The sequence below is a fragment of the Cucurbita pepo genome, chromosome LG18 (assembly GCF_002806865.2).
Source record: "Cucurbita pepo subsp. pepo cultivar mu-cu-16 chromosome LG18, ASM280686v2, whole genome shotgun sequence".
Lineage (NCBI taxonomy): Eukaryota > Viridiplantae > Streptophyta > Magnoliopsida > Cucurbitales > Cucurbitaceae > Cucurbita > Cucurbita pepo.
Window position 1 is genome coordinate 6075996 of NC_036655.1, and position 21770 is coordinate 6097765.

The 21770-nt window shown below is 39.0% G+C and overlaps 4 protein-coding genes across 5 annotated transcripts; 2 read left to right on the top strand and 2 right to left on the bottom strand.

Annotated features, from left to right (window-relative positions):
- Window positions 1-1405: 1405 nt before the first annotated feature.
- LOC111780613 (two-component response regulator ORR22-like) lies at window positions 1406-4238 on the top strand. Its single transcript, XM_023661052.1, has 5 exons — window positions 1406-1899; window positions 2047-2199; window positions 2428-2829; window positions 2905-2981; window positions 3086-4238. Exons 1-5 carry the CDS (start codon window positions 1752-1754, stop codon window positions 3995-3997), a joined length of 1692 nt encoding a protein of 563 aa, XP_023516820.1. The 5' UTR covers window positions 1406-1751; the 3' UTR covers window positions 3998-4238.
- Window positions 4239-5620: 1382 nt separating this feature from the next.
- On the top strand, window positions 5621-6504 carry LOC111780564 (temperature-induced lipocalin-1-like). Its single transcript, XM_023660991.1, has 2 exons — window positions 5621-6024; window positions 6110-6504. Exons 1-2 carry the CDS (start codon window positions 5653-5655, stop codon window positions 6293-6295), a joined length of 558 nt encoding a protein of 185 aa, XP_023516759.1. The 5' UTR covers window positions 5621-5652; the 3' UTR covers window positions 6296-6504.
- Window positions 6505-6600: 96 nt separating this feature from the next.
- Window positions 6601-9231, bottom strand: LOC111780563 (VAMP-like protein YKT61). The gene is made up of 6 exons (XM_023660990.1): window positions 8838-9231; window positions 7948-8045; window positions 7395-7499; window positions 7203-7268; window positions 7017-7103; window positions 6601-6840 (listed from the first exon to the last, which is right to left on the bottom strand). The coding sequence occupies exons 1-6, from the start codon at window positions 9028-9030 to the stop codon at window positions 6790-6792; spliced, it is 600 nt and encodes a 199-aa protein (XP_023516758.1). The 5' UTR covers window positions 9031-9231; the 3' UTR covers window positions 6601-6789.
- A 755-nt stretch (window positions 9232-9986) lies between these two features.
- LOC111779787 (FIP1[V]-like protein) lies at window positions 9987-21518 on the bottom strand. 2 transcript variants are annotated; one of them, XM_023659928.1, is made up of 10 exons: window positions 20451-21518; window positions 18736-18989; window positions 18158-18284; window positions 17846-17914; window positions 17586-17723; window positions 13847-13948; window positions 13390-13736; window positions 11226-12885; window positions 10515-11065; window positions 9987-10443 (listed from the first exon to the last, which is right to left on the bottom strand). In XM_023659928.1, exons 1-10 carry the CDS (start codon window positions 21375-21377, stop codon window positions 10431-10433), a joined length of 4188 nt encoding a protein of 1395 aa, XP_023515696.1. In that variant the 5' UTR covers window positions 21378-21518; the 3' UTR covers window positions 9987-10430. The 2 variants fall into 2 exon arrangements, with proteins under 2 accessions (XP_023515696.1, XP_023515695.1); XM_023659927.1 differs by having other exon boundaries at window positions 9987-11065.
- Window positions 21519-21770: the final 252 nt, after the last annotated feature.

Here is a 21770-nt window from a genome sequence, read left to right on the forward strand (position 1 = left end):
TTTATTTATTATTTTATTTTATTTATAATATCTTGTGATTAAGACACTGAGAAAGAAAATGAACGTCATTGGTAAGGTATCAACTTTTATTTCTTAGTCATCGTATTCTTGAGATGACTCTCGTTCAGATGTGTTCTCGGTTCATTCACGTACCTTTTCTTTACTCGGGTGTCACAATACATAAACTTGTGTTCAATAATATCATACGTTATATATACGTAGTTCTCGTCCCTAACAAAAATCACTCTTGAGAACGTATCTTACTTTTAGATCAAACTAAGATAATATTTTCTAAATATATTACTAAAACACGATCCTCCTTTTCCATTTGTAATGGTTTTTTTCTCTCCTCTAAGTTAGACCGTCGTCTTTTTAAGTATATCTTTATATTTAAATAAATAAATTAGTAGAAAGTTGAATATATTTTTTAAAATTTTAAAACTTAATTTATAATTAAAAAAATAATATTGTACTTTATTATCTAATAAAAAGAAGAAAAAAAACAGTATTTATCACAAAATAAAGATGCATTTGTTTCTGGTCTGACATATAATTGGGACGGGACCCACATAGAATTAATGAAAACCAATAAGGTCGTGCAACGTGGCAGTAGCTGACGTGTCCTCTCAGACCTCGTGGTTCTGTCCATTGTATACGTTTGTTACTTTTAGTTATAAACAAATTCATTTACCATAAACGAATTTTTGGCGCGTGATCGACACGCTCCAACTAATTTTCTTATTTCCATTAATTAAAATAATTTAATCACAAATGAACGCCATTTTCTAATTATATTAAAAAGAAAAAAAAAAAAAAGGTAAAAATCCTTTAAGAAGGAAACAAAATTCTTACTATATTCTATAAATAAATTATAGATATATATTTTTAATAAGAGCGAAATTTATAAAGAAATTATTTATTTTTACATATGATAATTTAAATTTATTAATTAAATTATTAAATTTGAGGATACAGGAGAAGACAAAATTTTCAATAAAGTTACAATTTTTATCGAAATTTCGTTCGCGAAATTAGCTTTATTTTAAGTAATATAATCGCGATTTATCAAAATAAGAAGAACAATTAAAAAAAGAATAACATTGCCTTTTAAAGTATCAATAATTACTAGATTCTAAACAGGATTTGAAAAAAAAAGAGTTTTGAATTTGGATTAAATTCCTGTTAAATATTCTGCCAAAAATTAATTAATGAGAGATGGGGAATTTCATAGCATAGTAACAGTAGAATTTGATTATCCAGAATAATCACACGGTGGATTAAAACCTGTGTGAGATGATCAGATGATCATACGGTGGGATGATGTGGATCGTTGATTTGACTGACTTTTTCCGCGATGCATCAAGTTTTGACTCCACTGCCAGAAAACCCCAAAGTTATTCCACTTTCTGTTCATACGGATGATGGAGGGAGAGAAAGTGGAAGAGGGTTTAACCTTAAAGCAATGATAATAAGACAATGGGCGAAAAGGGGAAAAGGGTTTGCTTAAAATACTCCACAGATTTCTGTTCTTTTGGAAATTGAATTCAATTTCTTCTTCTTCTTCTTTCCCTCTGTATTGGGTCATCGCTATCATTCGCCATTTCTGCAGAGCTTTGCTTTCAATCAATGGCTTCTCTAAGCTATTTGCTCATCTGGGTGTCTGAGAAAAACTGAAGGGGTCGTGGAAAACATTGAACCCACATCGAAAATTTCGAGTTTCTTTCTCTTAACCCCTTTTCTCTCCTTCTCCCATGACCGTGGAGGGTCGTTCAGTTGATTCAGCCGGCGATGGTGGCGCCGCCGATCATTTTCCTGTTGGGATGCGGGTTCTGGCGGTGGATGATGATCCCATTTGTCTTAAAGTGCTCGAGCATCTCCTTCGGAAATGCCAATATCATGGTTTGTTTTTGCTCTCATTTCGTGTGTTTCTGTTTGGTTTGATGACTTATGTACATGAATGGTATGTTCTTGATCTGTGTTTTTGGGGATTTTGGGTTGTGAAATGTTTGAAATGGTGGGTTTGTTTGTTCTCTGTTCTTCCTGCAGTCACCACGACGAAGAGGTCCATTGAGGCTTTGAAGATGTTGAGAGAAAATAGAAACAAAGTGGATTTGGTTATCAGTGATGTGAACATGCCTGATATGGATGGGTTCAAGCTTCTTGAGTTGGTGGGGCTTGAGATGGACCTACCTGTGATCAGTAAGCTTTTTTTTATCTCATTGATCACAACATCCTATGTCTCTACTTCATCTTGTCGTGTTTTGTTTAGGATCAGTTTGTTCTGTTTGCTGCTTTTTTTTTTTTATGGTTGTGTTCTTGATTAGCTGAATTTAATGTTGTCTCCTTATTGCCAGGATTCTAGAACAGCATCAATTGTCTTGTTCTTGACAGTAGTTGGTTTGGTTATTGACTTTTCTTCTTCCCTAGTGTTATCAGCACATAGTGATACTGAGCTTGTGATGAAGGGGATAGCGCACGGTGCGTGCGACTATCTGTTGAAACCAGTTCGAATCGAGGAGTTGAAGAACATTTGGCAGCATGTGATTCGGAGAAAGAAGCTCGAACCGAAGGCAAAAAACAAGTTCCCTAATCAAGATAACGTTGGAAATGGAGGAAGTGAAGGTGAACAAGGTTTCTCATCAACCAGTAATGCAGACAATGCAAAACTCAACAGGAAACGAAAGGAACAAGACGACGATGAGGATGAAGAAGGAAAAGAGAACGAGGTTGATATCGACGACCCTTCGAACCTTAAGAGGCCTAGGGTAGTATGGTCGGTTGAGTTGCACCGGAAGTTCGTTTCAGCAGTTAATCAGTTGGGTCTTGAAAGTAAGTGAGTACTAGAAGCTATGTTAGTAAATTTGTGTTTCGTTATATGTAACGATTTGATTCGCTCTTAACCAGAAGCCGTGCCGAAAAAAATTCTGGATCTGATGAATGTTGAAGGGCTTACTAGAGAAAATGTGGCTAGTCATTTGCAGGCATGTGGCTATAGCATCTTTTTACTTGACAGATTTATGTGTCTGCAAAGATTAAACGAGACGAAAACGAGACAAAAATAAGAGTGTTCGTGTTGTATTTGCAGAAATATAGGCTTTACCTGAAAAGAATCAGCAATGTGGCATCTCAACAAGCTAACTTGGCTGCTACATTTGGGAGTAAAGAAGGCACTTACATGCGCATAGGTTCATATGATGGCTATGGAGATATGCATGGCTTTGCAGGATCAGGGCGGCTTCCAAGCTCTTCATTATCTTATTATTCACCTGCTGGAATGAGCCTGATCCAACAAAGCTCCCATAATTTGAACTGTGCTATCAGTAATCTTGGGAGCTTCCAACCAGCTATTATGTTGCCTCCACACCAAGCTACTAATCTATTGCAAGGGATTCCGACGTCACTCGAGCTCGGCCATTTGCAGCACAGCAAGTCCACCACTTCCATTGGAGAAGCTTTTGACATAGACTTTGGCTGTTCGAGTTTTTTGGATCCTGATCCTTCTAATGGAAACTGGCAGGGAGCAGCACAATTGTTGAGATTCTCAGCAACTTTGAACCCCAATGAGGAGTATCCCATTGATCAATTGCAAGCAATGAACTCGAGCATTTCCTCCGCCCCCTCAACGAACAGGAACATCTCGGTTGTTGGATCAGTTTCAGCTCCCTTGCTGGATTCAAGAGACCTGCAATGCCAGGCAGGGGTAGGGGTGGTTGACAGTATGCCAAAGCAGAGTTGGGAAGAGCACGAACACGATTACGCTCGATCCCCCTTAAGCCAGAGTTTCAATCAGAATAGTCTAGTTTGTGAGAGAAAGGTCGGTTTGTCTTTGATAGTCCCGTCAAATGATGCTCAACTATCCTTCCCTCAGCACAGTGTGGTTGAAAAATTGGGTCCTAACACAAAGACGAATGCGGATAGAAACTTACATGATGGATCGATTCAAGGAAGTTTCGAGTCCTTGGATGATATGATGAACGCGATGATCAAACAGGTATAGTCAAATTTCTTGCTAAATATTTAGATACTGAATCTGACATAAGTATGTAGACATTCCTTTCTTTTGAATGGTAATGCTGTTACCATCTCTGTTATGTGTGTGTCAACTTGATACACATACAGATTGTCTTACTGCAACCAAGTTTGCCAAACTTGTGATTTTTCTTTGTAATGATATGAAACACTGCCACAATATTGTTCTCTGTTCGGAAATAGCTCGAAATCTTACCTCGTGAAGGCTCTAATCAGTTTCAAGCCCCCCTATGAAGCTTAGTTGTCATAACATCCAAGCATTTTGACTTCTTTTGATCAAGATAACTTGTTGTGTGCTTCATAAACAGGTCGAGTTTCATGGGCCATTTGGTCGTAAAATGCAGTAGTCGTCGATATCCGATCGTGTTATGCATTTCTCATGATCACTTAAATGGAGATTTAGGTTCCATCTTTGTCTGCTCATCCATTTACTGATGCAAAACATATGGATAACGAAACAGCAGACTACACCCTCCTTATCCTTGTGTTCATAAGATAATGACAGGACAGCAGGTGTCACGATGGCTTTCGAGATGGTGTTCGTAATTAATGGAAAAACGAACAAGGACACCAAAAATACCAAATGCAACCTTAGAGGTAAACTTGTTGAGTTTGAAAACTAAATACTCGAAAGTAATCTAAACCAAACGTCTGATACGAAATGTGTAATTTTTTCAAATAAGGTAACTTATGTATATAATTTAAATATTCAACTATATTTTGTTTTTCTCCTCACCTTCTTTCTAGTCTCTGCTTAAACCATCTAATGAATAGGAGTCTACTTTGAAATCGTCCCCCTAAGTATATGCTTCGACAGGAATTAAACAAGGGTAGATTGTTACAATAGAAACTTCTAGTAGGGTCTAGTAAAATGACCTATAACTCAACAATTAGTACATTGCACAGTCCATTTTAGGGATTGGCGAATTACCCATTTAATGATTATAGCACTGGACGTTCCAAAAATGGAGAACTATTGGGTCAGGTAAATTCAATAATAGACGTCATTTGGCAATTCTCGGCCTCACTATCGTCTCCATGGAGAGAATGGACATCCCTATTCGTTTTTGCCCTCAGTCTACATGGATTATGGATTAGGTGCTCAAGTAACTATCACATGGTGTGCTGATTTACATAGTTTGAAAGTCATATTGCTCAATGGACATACAAAAAGAGCTCTTATTCTTCCTGTCATAGTCAAAGCCATAGGTCCTGAAAAGGAGAACCAATGCGTTTTATAGATGCAGAAAGGTTTCCTTTTTCTGTTCTGTTCTTCTCTTTTATGGTAGAGGGCGGATTAACGCCCTTATCCATTTTCCATGACCGAACAGAACAAGTTCCATCAAGAAGCTGTGGGAAAAATGCTAACCAAAAAAGTCTTAACAATTTGAAAAGCTCTACCACAGCAGAAAATTATTCTAAGAAGGCTGCTTCAACAGTTCTGCAATAATGTTGGGTTCTAGAAACCACCCATCTGGAAGTTTCTACTTTCATCTCAGCCATCCGGCCAGATGGGGACAGCTGAAAAGACCTTATAGATAAGCATCCACACAAGTAATCCTGTGTCTACAAATATGTTGTCCAGAAACCAACATTTCAGTGTGTTGTTTCACATTTGAAACGATGGCAAAGAAAGAGATGGAAGTGGTTAAAGGGTTGGATCTTGAGAAGTACATGGGAAGATGGTATGAGATAGCTTCAATTCCATCGAGAAATCAACCAAAGAATGGTGTGAACACAAGGGCTACTTATACGCTCAAAGAAGATGGAACTGTGAAAGTGGTGAATGAAACTTGGAGCGATGGCAAGAGAAGTTCCATAGAAGGTGTGGCTTATAAGGCTGAGCCTTCAAGCCAGGAGGCCAAGTTCAAGGTCAAATTCTATTTGCCTCCCTTCCTTCCAATCATTCCAGTTGTTGGGAATTACTGGGTTTTGTATATTGATGGTGATTATCAGTATGTCCTGGTTGGGGAGCCTTCAAGGAAGAATCTTTGGGTATGTTTTCAAATTTCACTCTCATTCCAAAGTTTCATATTCTGGGTTTTGTATACTGATGGTGTTTTTTTGGTGTATTGTGCAGATATTGTGCAGAAATACTCATCTTAACGAGGAGATATACAATGAGCTGCTTGAAAAAGCCAAGGAATTGGGTTATGATGTAAACAAACTGCACAAGACACCACAGAGCGATCCTCCACCAGAAGGTGAAGGTCCCAAAGATACAAAAGGCATATGGTGGATAAAGTCCATTCTTCTGGGAAAGTAAACAGATCACAGAAGCTTATGTTTATAACATCAGAACCCTATCTTGCTACTCTTCTCATCAGTTGTGTAAAATGTTGGTTTGTGAGTACATATTATGTGTGTATCTCGGTATGATCGTGCTTTAAATTGCACTCATGGTTTACTGATCATAAGTACAACTTGTTAGTAAGATCCGAACTCGTCTAATAAAAATGTGATTGCAAGAGGTAACTCGATCGACATTTATCAGCATTGATTAACATCAAGAGGGATCAATAATGAACATTCCATTGAAAATGGAAACAAGCATATGTGAACTAACACCAATGAAGAAAATGAGACGTCAATATACTATACGAGTAGGATCTACGCCCAACATTTTGTTCCCCCATCTTTTAAACAACAAACGAGGATAAAATTCACAAGATTCAGTGAAACAAACAAATTGTAAAGGATATAATCATATTACAATCATCAATTATCTGGTTCAACTTTCTATGTGATGCCATCAAAAGCTTACAGTATGGTACAACACTGGTTGGTCTTTTTAGCTTGTTTGTAGAACATCTGTTCAATCACAAGTGGGGTACAGTTAGGTAGGTTCTTAAGGAAATGGAAAAACGTCAGATGCTTCATGAATGTAGTTGTAACATTAGTTGAGAAGAATTCAAGAAAGTAGCACCATTTCATGGACCAGAAATCTAACACACACTATTTTCTACTAGTTATGTACAATCGCATACCTGGGATGCTGCACTGAGATCAGAGCTCTTCTCGACCAAACTGTCCAACTTTTCACCACGTTCAAGCACGCTGTCAATCGTCTTATGCTGTATTGGAAGGTAGAAACATATCAGCATGAAAATTAATCAACCAGAAAACAGCAATGTAGCATACAACCCTGGAAGATATATATTAAAAGAACTTACAAGAATAATTTTGGTTTCGTCCAACTCCCGCTGTATTTTCAACAATTTATCAGCCTCTGCAGGGTCCTGGACAGTAAATAATAGAAAATGTTATAATCACTGGTTGAGGTGGGGGAATGAAGCCTGTAAATACGTTTCAAATTCGGTCATGCAATTATGTCTTAATTAAATGTAGAAAGGAGGGCAATAAACCTGGAATTTGGTTAAAGCTTCAGTCAGATAGGGCCATGGTTGAAAGTTATCTGCTTGTGCAGTTCTCCATGTTTCACCAAAATTTTTTTGGTACTCGTCCATAACCTGGTAGAAACCAACGTGCATCAACAATAGTTACAATCATACAGAGACAAATACAAAAACTACTTGATAATATACATATATATATACACTAAAAAAGGGATAAAATTATAGATATGTATATGGCTTAGGACTAAGATTAGCTCAAGTCGATGACCTTCGGTTTATCCACGTATCATAATAATTCGGCACTATAATCATTGAAAATTTATAATAAGAGAATAAAACTAATCTTCATACTGCAATATGATGCTGACATTACTTGGGCCTGATGCAGTATTGTTCCAGTGAAGTTATTTAATCAGAAATCACTAATCCGTCTATTAGTTTGTCTTTTTCTTGAGAAAAATAACTCGTCAATGCAAAATCCAACAAAATAATATAATTTTCATGAAAAGAAAGAGTGCTCTACAGCAATACATTTGTTAGATGTGAATAAGAGTGTTTTCACCTGGTTAAGCAGAGAGAATGCACTTCGAACCGGGTAGTGGTCATCCATAAATCCCAAAGCACAAAGACCATTTCTATTGTAACTATGCACCTTATACTCTACAAAATTTCAAACAATTCGTAGAAAATTCAATAACGTAGAACACAATTAATAGCTGAAGCTGGACAGGTATTAACTGGTAAACCAGCATTGCAGAACATCTTTAACAGTGACTTAAAGGTAGAGAAGAACATGAAAGAAAGACAATTTGTCCTATTGAACAAAATAAGAAAAAACAAAACCTAAAAGAAGTGTAAGAAATCAAAATCTTCTACGTAAACCTTACACTACAATTCAGATTTGAAGTTGTTACAAATTCCTCTCCTATAAATGACCAGACTCAATAGATCCCCTATACAGATTCAGATTGAATGAGGCATATGCAATTAACTGCATAAAGACACTAACAGGGCAAACATGATTTCACAAGAACATTCAGCTGACTGTCGGCGCCCGCTTAAACCAAAAGTGGAAAGGGGATCATCATGGGGCATTTCTTGGTTTTATCGTCTCTTCGGGTATCATTTTCCCTCGTCACTTGAATTTCCACCACATCCTGTTCGTTTTCGCCTAAACTACAATCATACTACGTTCCCTCCAACTATTAGACTTTCTATCTTCCTATGATCTGATCAGCATACGAAATCCTGATTATGAGATTTATAAATAAATAAAAAAACAAGGAAAACCCCAAAATCAAAAGCAAAACTCCAATTACAGCAATTAAGCAAGAAAAAGAAAAAAATGCACAATCAGAAAGAAGAATCCCAACACAACAATGCAAGCATAAAGGCAGAAACATGACCGTAACAGAGAACTAACAAATAAAATAAAGAAAAAAAAGAATAGACCTTCGTGCTGAACAGATTGACGCTGGTCAGGAGGGGTACGCTTAGCGACGGTCCGACCAACGAAGCAGATGAACTCCCTAACGCTGGGCCTCTGAAAGTAACCGAAATGACTCACATCAGCGGCGTTGGCCAATATAATCGGATCAGATCCTTCTGGGTGGCATTTCAAGACCAGCAACGCAGTGATCTTCATCTTCTTCACAAAACTCAACTCCCCCTTTCCCCTTTCCCCTTTCCCCTTCCCCTTCTCTCTCTCTCTCTCTCTCTCTCTAAAGGGATGAGAAATCGAAAGCAAACAAAGAATCTGTAAACGAAATTCGTAATTTGAGAAACGGGATCTTATGATTCTTATGCGTGGGAATGTAACGCAACCGCAATGTGCCAATGCCAACGCGCGACAGCTCTCAGTATTAGCGGCTTGGTTTGTAAATTGGGAGGTAAAATGGAGACATAATCTGCTGCGGACCGGTTCATTTTAGGAATCATTCAACTGGTGACGTGGCAGAATATGAGTGCGCCGACATTGTTACCCCCCCACCACAGATTGAATTAAAGTAGAGTTTGAAATAAAAAGAGAAAATTTATAATTTCTCACGAAATTTCTATCGTTCTTCTTTCATTTTAATTTCAAAAAGCATATAACAACCATAACCAACCTACCATTAATAGAAAAAGTATACTAACTACATGAAACGACATGAGCAGGGTAGCTATGACATGAGTAGCCCAGAGCATCTAAATCAGTATAGCTATAGCATCTAAATCAGTATAGCTATCTATCTAATCAGTGTAGCTATGACATGTGTAACCCAGAGCGTCTAAATCAGTGTAGCTATCTATTTTCTGACATAACACTGCACGAGCAAGCGAATCAGTGTAGCTATGACATGAGCAGTCCAGAGCGTCTAAATCAGTGTAGCTATCTATCTTTCTGACACAACACGACAGTATACTGAATCAGTGTAGTTATCAAAATTCAGCACTAGATCTTAACTTCTTGAGTTATGCTTTTTGTATGTATTAATATAATCATGCAAAACGAGGATAAAATATCATACGTTTAGCCTCTTTGTACATGAACGGACGCATGTTAGCTCAGAGGCATTATTAAACTAAAATAACAAGAACAAGAAAATGGAAGATAAAAAGGGGAGGAAAAATGGGATCTATCTCATTCATTTATGTCAAAAAGTGGTTGAACTTTGAGAATGATACATTTTTCTAAAAATGCATCTCAACGTCATTGTAATGTTAGTAGAAAACTGAATATAGCACAGTTCTAAGACTAAGATGGTCCTAAAACAAGCATGACATGTTCCTCAGTCGAACGCTCTCCGACGAATTCGAAGGTAACAATCATACAGTATGTCTAAACGCATTCTAAGCCGCTTTCGGTAATCGATTCAATGTTACTGTCTTTTGCTAGTAGTATATACACAAAGCCTTTAAAAAAGATGCTCCTGAAGATGATGATAATATGGTTACAAAATAATGTATATCGACTAAAAGAGAGATGAGGTCTTCATTGGTACCACGAATGGGACTCGGAGGCGATCTGAGCCGGGCAGTGGGCGAAACGGACAAGCCTCTTTGTCATGGAGCTTCCCTTGAAAGAAAGAAACGCCACAGATTACAACCAAATATATTCTTTGTTTCAATCATTAACTACTAATCCACCTTCGTTTCCGAGCAGGTCGTTCTGGTTTGATCTCTGAATCTGCAGGAATGTCGCTTTTGGAAGAAGGCAGTGCTTCGTTCTCGATCTTTTTTATCACCAAAGCTTCTTTATCACTTGGCATTGGAAGCTTGAAACGCTCGCTTCTCTTCTTCAACTTTTCGACCGTGTCCATATGTTTATCCTCCAATACTTTTGTATCAGAAACGCCAGTCTTCAACTCCGGATCGCCGCTGTCTTTCTTTTCTGCTAAATTGTGATTGTCAGCAGCCTCAACTGCTGCCGCCTTCATGGAGTCATCTGGGTTTTTGCTGGCTTCTGAAGATCCACCACCATTGTTGTTCTCAGTTTCTTTAGACAGTAATGAGGATGATGACTTACTGTTGATATTGAAATCTTTCTCCTTGTGACTCGTCCAACGTTCTAACTTAGATCGCCCGCGCTTAGAATCTTGCTGCTCGTCTTCTGAGGAAGCATCATCGGTATGTTTTCTGGACCCGTGATGGTGAACTGAATGCTCCCGATCGCCACGATCATCAGAGCCTTTCAAGACCTAGAGTGAATCAATTTCAAATAAGGAGAGAGATAGAGCCAAGACTTTAGGCATCCCATTATGTCAAAAATGATCAGGGAAACCACAGAAAAACCAGTTTCAATTTCTAAAGAGAGAGTATTTCCATTTCTATAAAACAAATCAATAAAAGGAAACATACCATCTGACTCCTATAATTGTTTTGGCTCTCTTGGCTTTTCTTCGAAGGACCTAAAGCGTTATGGTCGCTGCCATCGACGTCTCTGTTCTTCATCTTGCTGTCTTTGTGTCTCTTATCGTGTATTCTCGGATTATCAAAAGCATTACCAGTATGTCTTTCAGTACTAGACTTTTCCAGCCTAGATCTTCTGTCCTCGGTACTGGGTGGATTTCGACGTGAATAAGCATCCTCGCGTCCTCGACGAGAACTTTCATCCTCTATTCTATCCCTCCTCTTATTTTGTTCACCGTGACGCACGACATCTTTTCCTTGGTTCTCCTTTTCAGAAACTTTGTTTTCATCCTTCACCCTAACGTGGCTCCCCCATGATTTCTCTTCTGCGCCATGCCCACTCCTGACAGAGCTCCTTCCTTCGTCTCTATCCCGCTTTGATGGATTTTCCTCACGAGATTGTTTCGGTCTATGCCAATCCTCCTTATCCCTCGGCCTATCACTCCTTTCTCTTTGCAACCACTCCTCTTTGTGCCCTACAGAGTGGTGATCACCAATGTTATCTCTAACTCTCAGCAGCTCATCTCTCTTTTGTGGTTCAAAGACTTCATCTCGTTCCCGTTTACGGTGGCTTTTACTATCTCTCTTACCGTGCAAGATTTCATCCTTGTCTACATGATCTCGCCTCAGATGTTCTGAATCTTTCCTTTTCTTGTTATAATAGCTATCCAAATTTTCGTATCTACTCTTCAAACTGTCATCTCTTTCCCTATGTCTTGAGCTAGCACCTTTATCATAATGCACCCTATAGTTTCCGTTATCTAACTTTTTAGTTAGATGGCGGTCGTCTTTATCACTTCTCTCAATTTCACGAATTTTGCCCCGGTGCCTAGATCCCGTGTCATCATCATACTCTCTCTTTCTTGTATCTTCAGTTCTTGTTTTTCGGTAATAAGGATCGTCATCTCTTCTTTGCCAAGCAGCTTCAGCATTACTCCTCTCCTTTCGCCTATCGAAACCATCAGTTTTCAAAGGATGTTGATGAGCTAAGCTAGGATCCCAGTCTCTGCACGCATAACCATCCTTCCTCCCCTTGACATCCATTTGGTTCCTTTCATCCTGTTTGTCATCACCATCTTTTCTTCGAAAATTCTGTTCATTTTCATCGATGTACTTCTTGACGCTCCCCATGCTTGATGAGCGTCTATTTTGAAATACTTCCTCCTCGACCCCATCCTGCCATTTATGATAATCCCTGCTGCTCCCTGATCTTGTTTTTCTATTTTCACTACTTGCAGCCTTTGAGTCGTTGTCGTCATCGTCTTTGAGAACCAATGGTTCAACTGTAGGACCCAATTTCTCATCATTCTCCATTACTTCGCCATCTCTATCACTTTTATTAGAATTGCTGGTCGTAATGAAATTCACATTCTCCCGATCTATTTCAGTATTCTTGTCAGCCTCAATGAGCTCATCATGTTCAGCATCCTTGTCCTCGGCACTAGACTCCTGGGTAGCCTCAACCATTGCAGGAGATGACTCATGTGGACTACGCTTACCATTCATACTTCCAACAGACCCTTCCTCTCGACTGTCAGACGATTTCCCATCTCGTAAGTTCGGTATTGGAGAACGAGGGGACTTATTATATGTTCTACCCTGTGGCCGCCTGTACTCACAAAAGGATAGAAATAAGAAATTCCTTCAGATTCGTCAATGCTGAGCTAAGAAATACCCAGAAAGCGGAAGGAAACAAGGTTTTCAATTATTTTGAGTAAGAAAGAGAGACTTAAACAAAAGCATGGGAAATTTGGCTCAGTTTTGCTTTGAGCTTTACTTCAATAGAACCTGAACAATGAGCCCACATAACTGTTTATTATGTGAACAATGAGCTTGAACAGAACTATTTAACAATCTGTAATGCAATATGGCATATATTGCCACCTAAAAGTACTCCAACAAACTTGGAAAATCATATAATCCAAGCTCAAGTGTGCCTAACTCAAAACTCAAATGTCATACGCATCCCGGATTGTAAAATATGATAAAAAGACAGACCTCGTTATGCAGTGTGTATGACATTTAATCGCTATCTATATGGTTCAAACTGAATACTGCTATTCTAAACTAGGTAGACATCCTGAATGATTGATATTAAACAAAGGGTTCTTACCTTTCGTCATTAATACCCAAATTCTGAGCAGGGTAAGCAGGGGTATGGCCTCTAGACGCAGCATAGTGTCCTGGTCCTTCTGAAGGGTAAGGCAAACTCACATCATCACGTATGTTGTCAGAAGCAGAATTCATTGATGCTTTTCTTCTTCCAGCCTTTTCCCGCAGTTCACTATTATGAGTTTCTGAAAAATTGTCAGGATATTCAGTATCACTATCAATTTGTGCATTGTCATCCTCAGCTTCATGGACTTCTTTGAAATCCTTTCTTGACAGATCATCGTTCTGTTGGTTCGGGGTGCAATTTCCTGTGGAGAAATTATCATCCAAAGAGTCCTGCAAGACAATCTATACAACCAAATGGCTGAAGTTAACTTTTAATTGCGATTATACGACTAATATTAGTTTGCACACGTAAGATAGGTCATTTTGCTTGATAACAGGATTTGATCAAATACCTCAATTATAGCATCAGAGTCACGAATCCTGGGAGGTCTAGTATCAATTGAGGGTAGACGTTCACCATAACCACCTTCGACCTGTATTGCTCTGCCGGTAGGCTGGGAAGGAAAAGTTTAACCATTGAGCTTCAATGTCAGAACAATGTAGAGTCTAAGCTACCCCACCCACATCATAAAGATCCAAGAAAGCAATGAATAAAAATCAGAAAAAGTATTGACTAAAAAAAAAAAAATATAGACAGAGGAAAGAATTACAAGTTCACAATTGTGCACTCGAGGTGCGTGTTTCTCCCAACAAACGAAGCTACTTGCTACCTTTCTCTCCTTTCCAGACGACCGTACATACTAGCACTAATACAAAAGAGCCCTGTGTCTCTCACACAACCCCCCAAGAGACTTTTTCCTGTATATCTAAATCAGATCAGGGGCTGTCGTCCCTCGGTAATACTCTCATCCCAAAAGTTCAGCCCCTTAAGTAAGGAGGAAACTGCCTCCTCAGCAATTCCAGAGCCTCCAAGAAGCCTCTTCAAACAACTATGCAACTGAGAGGGCAGTATAAGGGTGCTTTAAAGTGAGAAGTGCATTATTACGTAAGATGATCAATCAATGCTAAAATTGTGTTCCTCCTCTCCCTCCTATGTAGGCATGGCATGAATGAAAATCATCGCAACATCATCCTAAGGTGAAAAGAGGCTACTGCGGTACTCTTCTGGGAGTGTAGCGGAGAGTCCTTTAGAACTAAGAGACACTTATATTTCAATAAGCCATCTTCTACGGTGGAGGGACTATAGGCACTACTGCCATCCAATACCACAGTTGCAATATTTTGACATAAAAGAATCCTCAGCTACTTTTATTATTGTGGTCATCATTCAACACTAAGATTGATGTCAACGTGACTTCTAGCGAAAACCTAGAAATGCATCAGCAACTTTAATTTTTAGACTGGGCATGTATTGAATTTGAACTAGGAGCTATTCTAAATGGCATTTGAAACCCAGATATATGGCCTCTATTGTAGCACAGCTAGAACAATTGCAATCAACTCCTTCATAGCTAAAAAAAAGTAGTAGGCCGTCGATATTGCATTAGAATTACGCGTCCATAATCCAACCTCCTCAGAGAAATTAGGCAGCACAAAGATGGAGATTTTTTTTATATCCTCGAGTGTCCAGACAACCGTATTGACACTAAAGAGAAACTCATATGATATTAAATCATGGTTTGCATAAAAATAGATATTAATGTCATTTTTGTTTTAACCTCTCTTGAACTTGTCTATCCAACCGAACAGTGGTGCTCTGTGAGTATCCCGACTATCTAACCATATCTTTTCATCAACTTTCTATCATAACTTATTAGTCCATTATCATTTCTTGGTGTTACTACTGGCCAAGTCAACATAGCTCGGATTGTGACCGTCAACACATATGTTCCAAACACTCCAATTTTCTTTCACCAAAATAACATTCTTATAGCTTACATGCACCCACCGTGTTGTTCAAGGGTTGCCAACACCATCCAAATATTGCAAGCGCCTCCCCCCAAATTTGTGCTATATGAGGATATTGTCACAGAAATCCAACACAAGCCATTGTAAAATAAGGATATAAAAGTTAATTAATCAGTGCTTCAAACTTTGATGGGGTATTTGCGAGGGCAAATGGCATAACCAAGAACCCATAGTGCCCTTAAGAATTCAAAAAGAAAATTTGAAGACATCTTCATAGCAAACTCTTATCTGACAAGTACCCCAATTGAATATAAAAATTAGTAACATCATATAATTCATCTACCATAAGAATTGGTACACAAAATCTCCAGACACTATTCTCTTTCAACCGTAAGAGCATTGGAATGGTCTCTCAATGCTCCCTAGTACACATCAAATCTCAAGATACTACTCTCTTTCAACCTTAAGAGCATTGAGCTAGAGAAGCGGTTTCTACTTGGTCAATAATCCAAGAGCTAAATCTTTCCCACCTAAAATTTACTCATTCGTTTGGGGTTGAGGGTATGGATACAATGTAAACGAACTAGCAGTGACGATCCTTCTAAAAAGTGAATGGAATCATACAGCTATGAAGGGGGAGGTCTAGTTGGCATGGAGAATACAACCAAATACTAGCTCCCCCCTCACACGTCATAAACTCCATAGTCAACATCTTCCAATCGATCTGAATGTCCCTGGAGGTGTCTAACCACAACATGTCATATCATAACTAGACTAAGTCTAATGGGAAAAAAAAAAATTCACTTTTCTCATATTTGAAAGCAAAACCCCAACTCCTCAATAGTTCCCTTCCCTGAACAACCCCATCCAAACCTAGTAAGACAATAAACACATTGATATCACTACGAGGATCGTGTGGTCCCTTGTAAGATTTCACGTTTCTTTTTGGATCTCAGTGGTGAAGGTTCATTGTGATTATTTTCTGGGCCTTATTTTACTTAATTGGAGTCTTTATCTTTTTTTTACAAGAGTCTCCATCTTTTTTTACAAGAACGAGAGGGGAAAAAATGTATTAGTAAAAAAGGAGAACGCACCCTAAGGGACAAGGAAGCAAGGAGTGTTAGCAAAATAGGATAGGGGCCTGTTTGGCGAATACTATTTTCTCAATTTTGCAAAATGGAAGGCCAAGGGAAATATTTATGCTGGAAGAGGGATTAGGCAAGGGACCCTATCTCTTCTTTCTGTTTACTGTTGTTGGTGGCTCTTAGAGCTGTTCTATTCGTTACTCCACTGAAGAAAAAAAAAGATATCTCCAAGGCCTTCGGATGGGCAGCAAGCTGTTGATAATCACCCACCTCCAATTCGTTAATGATGCACTCATTTTTTGTCCAAACAACGAGAGCCTCCTTCAGAATTGGTGGACTTTTTGGGTATTTCCTTCGGAGGAGCTGGTTTATCTCTAAATACTCTAAAAAAAATCCATCATAGGCGTTAATATTAGTAAGAATTAGGTTGTGGTTGCTCTAGGTTGCAAAGATGAGGATTTCCTCATTACTTACCTTAGGGTCCCTCTTGTGGGAAATTTCCATGTTGTTGATTGTTGGGAGCCCACGGTTGATAAATTTAGAGCAAAGCTTGATAAATGGAAGGACTTTTCCATGTCTAAAGGAGGGAGGCCAACAATTGCTTTGTCCACCTTGAACAGCCTTCCCATTTATAGTTCCTTTATCTTCAAGGCTCCAATGAAGGTGATTAATGAGATTGACAGGGTGGTGAGAAATATCATATGGAATGGTGGTGCTTACCAACTGGGGAGCCAGAATGGTGATCTTGGGTTAGGCTCCATTCGTCAAACAAATAATGCTCTCCTCCTCAAATGGATTTGGTGCTTTTTGCAAGAAGAAAATGCTTTACGGACAAAGGTGGTTAGAAGTGTTTATGGTTGTGAGCAATTAGGGGGGATGTCTCTTCCTCCCAAAGGGGCAGCCACAGGGAGGCCTTAGGGTGGAATTGCCCAAAACAGAGTCTTCTTCTTCAAGTTCATCAATTCAAGGCTATTCATTATCCACCCCCCACCCCCCCAACCCCAAACAACAACCATATATATTAACATTGTTACAGAAGGCTCTATGTCACTCACACACAAAAATGCACTCACTCCTCATTCCCGATCTCTGATAATAACCTAGATCTCGAGCACACAAAGACATCTTCCTAGTATATGTTAAATGGATTGAGGGCTTCCCTCTGCATATCACTAGAATGATAGAACATAGTAAATACCAGAGGTGGCCGCACACGAGCTGCTCCTTTTCCTGCATCATTTTGTAAACCATCAGACTTCCCAAGAGTGTGATCACCGGGAATATCACGAAAACCTGCAGCAGCTGCTAGTTCTGGAGGCAAATCAGGATCATAGCCCTGAAAAGGAAACCAAAAAAAAATGTTGAGATTGAAGAACGTTGAAAAGAAACATAAACTTAAGTGAGATTAAAATGTGGCGTAAAGAACTCACTCCTTCCGTGAAAGAACAATCAACATACCTGTTCTGTCCGTCCACTCTCATATACTCGAATTTTGCTTTGCATGGTAGCCTCCAGGCGTAGTTGTTCCTGTATGTAAAGTAAAGCTTATTTTTATGTTATTATGGGAAGCCAACTCTTATTAAGAAGAATGAGAGAATACAAAAAGGCCTTATAAGAAGGCCAAACCAAAAGTGGGAGTAGAAGAACTTGGAAAAAACACCCCAACTTTCAGTAGAGGATAAATAACAGTCAAGCACCCAAGGAGAATGAAAACACTGCCAGTAATACGACGTCTATAAAGACACGTTAAAAAAAAAAGTAAGCGTTTACCAGATGTTTGCAGTATTCTTTCCAGCTATCCTCATTCAGACCAAAGTTGAAAAAGTCAGATATGTCCACTCCAGTAGATTTCCATGGTTTCTCCTCAAAACTATCAATGTCAACTTCAAAAATTGTCCTGAATGAAGTTCGGATCAAAACGTACTACAATTAGCAAAGTAGAAAATTGAAACATTAGTTAGGCAATTCAAACAAAACAAACGATCTAAGAAACAGAAGGTTCCCTCAAATATCAAAATTTTCAGGTCATTTAGGCATAACTTGGAAATTTTTTTAATATATAAATTTTTAGGTCGTTAAGGTCAACCTTATGAAGCAGAAAAATAAGTGCGATTAACATTCCCCCAGAAGATAAATGTGATTTTTGTTGTATGAACAGAATGGAAAAAATGTCTAAATTGTATTGTTCACTCCAGACACAAAACATGTGAAGTTCATTTCACATTCCCACGCACATCAACGGCAATTAAAATTAGAAAAGAAATCGAAACATGCAATTGACGACAATGTAAAGGCAGCACATCATGTTTCAACATAGAACCCCTTCAGTAGGCCAAAGCAAGTATTACTTGTGCGAAGGCAGAGTGAACTCTAGGCCACCACTACCACGCCCTCCCATATTATTGCCCCATCCAGGCATTCCAAAACCTGAATGAAAACCTTTCTGCACTGAAGCTGGATCTTTTGCTCCTGCTGGTCGCCAATCACCTCTACCACGACCACCAACAGGACCCATGTTGACAAGTGGACGAGCTTGATTTGGAGTTACTCCAGGGACAGAAGCAGGAGTACCAGGAAAAGGTGCTGCACCAGGTCTCACATACTACACATGCCACCAAGAATATGAGCTTTATTATCAGAAACAAGCAGCAAGAAGAAAGTATGCAAGAAATTTTAACCAACTGCAGTTGAAATCTAAAAAAATATGCTTATAACTACTCGGTATAAGTGAATCCAAGAATTTACAGTATAATGATCCAAGCAAATGACTAAAATAACAAAAACGGCCAACAGGCTTTTGTGAATGGCTTGATGCAACAATGTTCATGACTACAACAACAACAACAAAAACAAACACACATTAACTAATTAACTCTGAGGATAGTGTTCACTGTTCAGGACCACTAAACTTGTTCCAAATACCTAAAACATTAACTAGGATATGAGTAGTGCACGGAGTGACATGAGTGCATTGGTGATTTTCATTACGAATGGTTACCGATCTTCCTTGTGAAAAAAGTAAGACAATTAGAACCAAGAACTATGATATCCTTAGATATTGTCCATGTCATGGATAGTTTTAAACACTGCTGTACACAGAAAATTGTAGTGATGGCAGGCACATGAGGAATTCAGTTTTATAGGAAAGGGTAAACCAGTTGAATAGACAAAGTATCGTCAACTAGTTCTTTTATGACTTATTGAAGTGCTTGAAATCATAAGCCTGGAACCGAAAAGTATCTCCAGCCTTTCAAGTTGTAGTCCACATCAGAGTTGCTACAGGTAACAGTAAGCAGAATGATGAATTTCCAACTACTCCGCCGTAACATATTAGTGATCCGAAATATAAGAAGGAAGTGACACGAAATCTATCCCCGCCCTGAACAAACAAGAGATTGCAAAATCCTTTTCCAATTGGTTTGAATCAAGAATAAAATTTCAAACGTGTTTAGATGAAGCACTATCTAGAAGCTGGGAACAAATCCAAATTGTCCACAATGCTGACATTCTTAAGCTTTCCTTCAGAAAACCTGCAGTTTCTCTTGAGATGAACTGAAGCTCCAAAGAGTTTCGGCAGCAAAATTTTCCCAAATAATCATACCTCTGCCTCCAAAACTGTACTCACACACTGACTGAATAAAAAACTTGTGTGTCTATGGGCGGGGCGAACCACTGAAAGTTGAAGGTTTTAAAGAAAGAACACCAAATCTTCCTAGAAAACTCGTAGTCGATTACACAATCCTAATCTTCGTCATAATGATCATTACACATCAAACACCAGTTGGGACACGACATAACACCAGGATTCCACTTTTGGATGAAATCAAGAATATCAAGTTTGCCAGGTTAATCAATGGTTATTTGTTACATTCTACTGATATCATGAATATCATATGGATTCAGTAATTTTCACTGTCAAACCAAAAATTCTTATGTCAATATTATTCATGTCATATAATAAAAGACAAGAACTTACATTCCCATCATCATCGACAAGAGGGGAATTTATAAAACCCCATATACACTTATATCACACTTGCGAAAAAACGGATAATACACTGACCTTATATTGAGAATGAAAAGGACGATAACCATAATTGCTATATCCGAGCTTTGGAGCCAAAACCATCCCAGCACTAGATTTTGCAGCCTCGCCCGCCTCTTTTCTCTCGCCATCCGCAGCCGGCACTGCGTCTTCACCCCACTCTTGCTCTTCCATAACCTGATTCTGATCATTATCCCCCAAGATAACCAGCGGGGGATCGTCTTCATCATCACCTACCAATCCACCTCTCTCCACTGCCATAGGCTCACGATCACTGTCATTTAACAAAATTTGCAAATCATCCTCACTGTCACTATCCCAGGCGTCACCGCCTTCGCCCCGGTCTCGTACAGCATCATTCGTTCTAAAACCTTCCGTGTTCTCCAAATTCCCGCCTAACCCATGAATCGATATACCACCGCCGGGAGACAAGCCAGGAATAATCGGCTCCACACCCACGTCGTCCTCAACCTCTGCATTCCCCTCTTCAATATCGAATTTCACATCCTTATCCATCAAATTGACATCTTCCACAGGGGCACCAATAATTCCAGATTCAACACCTAAATTCCGATCCTCCAAAGCCCTATTCGATAATTCACCATCAAATGAAGCAAAATCCTCGCCATCCATGGCACGAGAACCGTCGTCGTCGTTTCTGGCGGCCAAATTGAGAACGAACCCAGAAGAACCAGCAGGTATGGACTCCCGAGGCGGCTGGAGAAGTGGGGTTTCATTGGGAAGCGGCAGTGGAACAACGGGGTTGGAGTAAGAAGGTCCATTGGGGGGAGTATCGTCGGCGTGGTGGCGATTGATATTGATCGAGCGTTGAAGAGGCGGAGGGGCGGGAGAGGATAGTTGAGCCTGAGGAGCAGATGAGAAAGAAGAAGCGAAAGGTCTGAGAACGTCGGTGTAGAGATCTCCAAACTCATCATCATCCTCCATGGTTGAGAAGGAATTTTGGGGATTAAAGGAAGGAAGAAGAGATTGAAGGTGAAGGGGAAGGGGAAGGGGAAGGGTGGCGATGGGTTGGAGCTGGAGGCGAGCGTCAAGGAGTGTGGCAATGTAGGCTTTTGCTTCTCATGTTAAACACTTCCCCTATACTCATTTTTCTTTTCCCTCTTAGCATTAGGTTTTTTCTCAACAAACCTAACCAAAAAAATCAAATAAACTAAATAAAATAATATAAAATAAATTAAAAATAATAATAAAATAATAAAATAATAAAAAATAACCAAAATAANAAAGTTTATAATTTGCTTCAAAATTTTCCGTAATATCCTTAAAATCTTTAAAAATCTAAAAACACCCTTACACATAGTTATTTGGGAGTTCCGT

Bases quoted from the DNA above. Each gene is read 5' to 3' on its own strand.
- LOC111779787 (XM_023659927.1), bottom strand. From the start codon at position 21,377: ATGGAGGATGATGATGAGTTTGGAGATCTCTACACCGACGTTCTCAGA. The intron at 17,915-18,157 runs GTAAACGCTTAC...CTTTACATACAG, and splicing joins AAGAATACTGCAAACATCTG to GAACAACTACGCCTGGAGGC. The intron at 17,724-17,845 runs GTATGTTGATTG...TTTCCTTTTCAG, and splicing joins AGAGTGGACGGACAGAACAG to GGCTATGATCCTGATTTGCC.
- LOC111780563 (XM_023660990.1), bottom strand. From the start codon at position 9,030: ATGAAGATCACTGCGTTGCTGGTCTTGAAATGCCACCCAGAAGGATCT. The intron at 8,046-8,837 runs GTCTATTCTTTT...GAAATTTTGTAG, and splicing joins TCAATCTGTTCAGCACGAAG to AGTATAAGGTGCATAGTTAC. The intron at 7,104-7,202 runs GTAAGTTCTTTT...CTTCCAATACAG, and splicing joins ACGAAACCAAAATTATTCTT to CATAAGACGATTGACAGCGT.
- LOC111780564 (XM_023660991.1), top strand. From the start codon at position 5,653: ATGGCAAAGAAAGAGATGGAAGTGGTTAAAGGGTTGGATCTTGAGAAG. The intron at 6,025-6,109 runs GTATGTTTTCAA...TGTATTGTGCAG, and splicing joins CTTCAAGGAAGAATCTTTGG to ATATTGTGCAGAAATACTCA.
- LOC111780613 (XM_023661052.1), top strand. From the start codon at position 1,752: ATGACCGTGGAGGGTCGTTCAGTTGATTCAGCCGGCGATGGTGGCGCC. The intron at 2,830-2,904 runs GTAAGTGAGTAC...GCTCTTAACCAG, and splicing joins TAATCAGTTGGGTCTTGAAA to AAGCCGTGCCGAAAAAAATT. The intron at 2,982-3,085 runs GCATGTGGCTAT...TTGTATTTGCAG, and splicing joins ATGTGGCTAGTCATTTGCAG to AAATATAGGCTTTACCTGAA.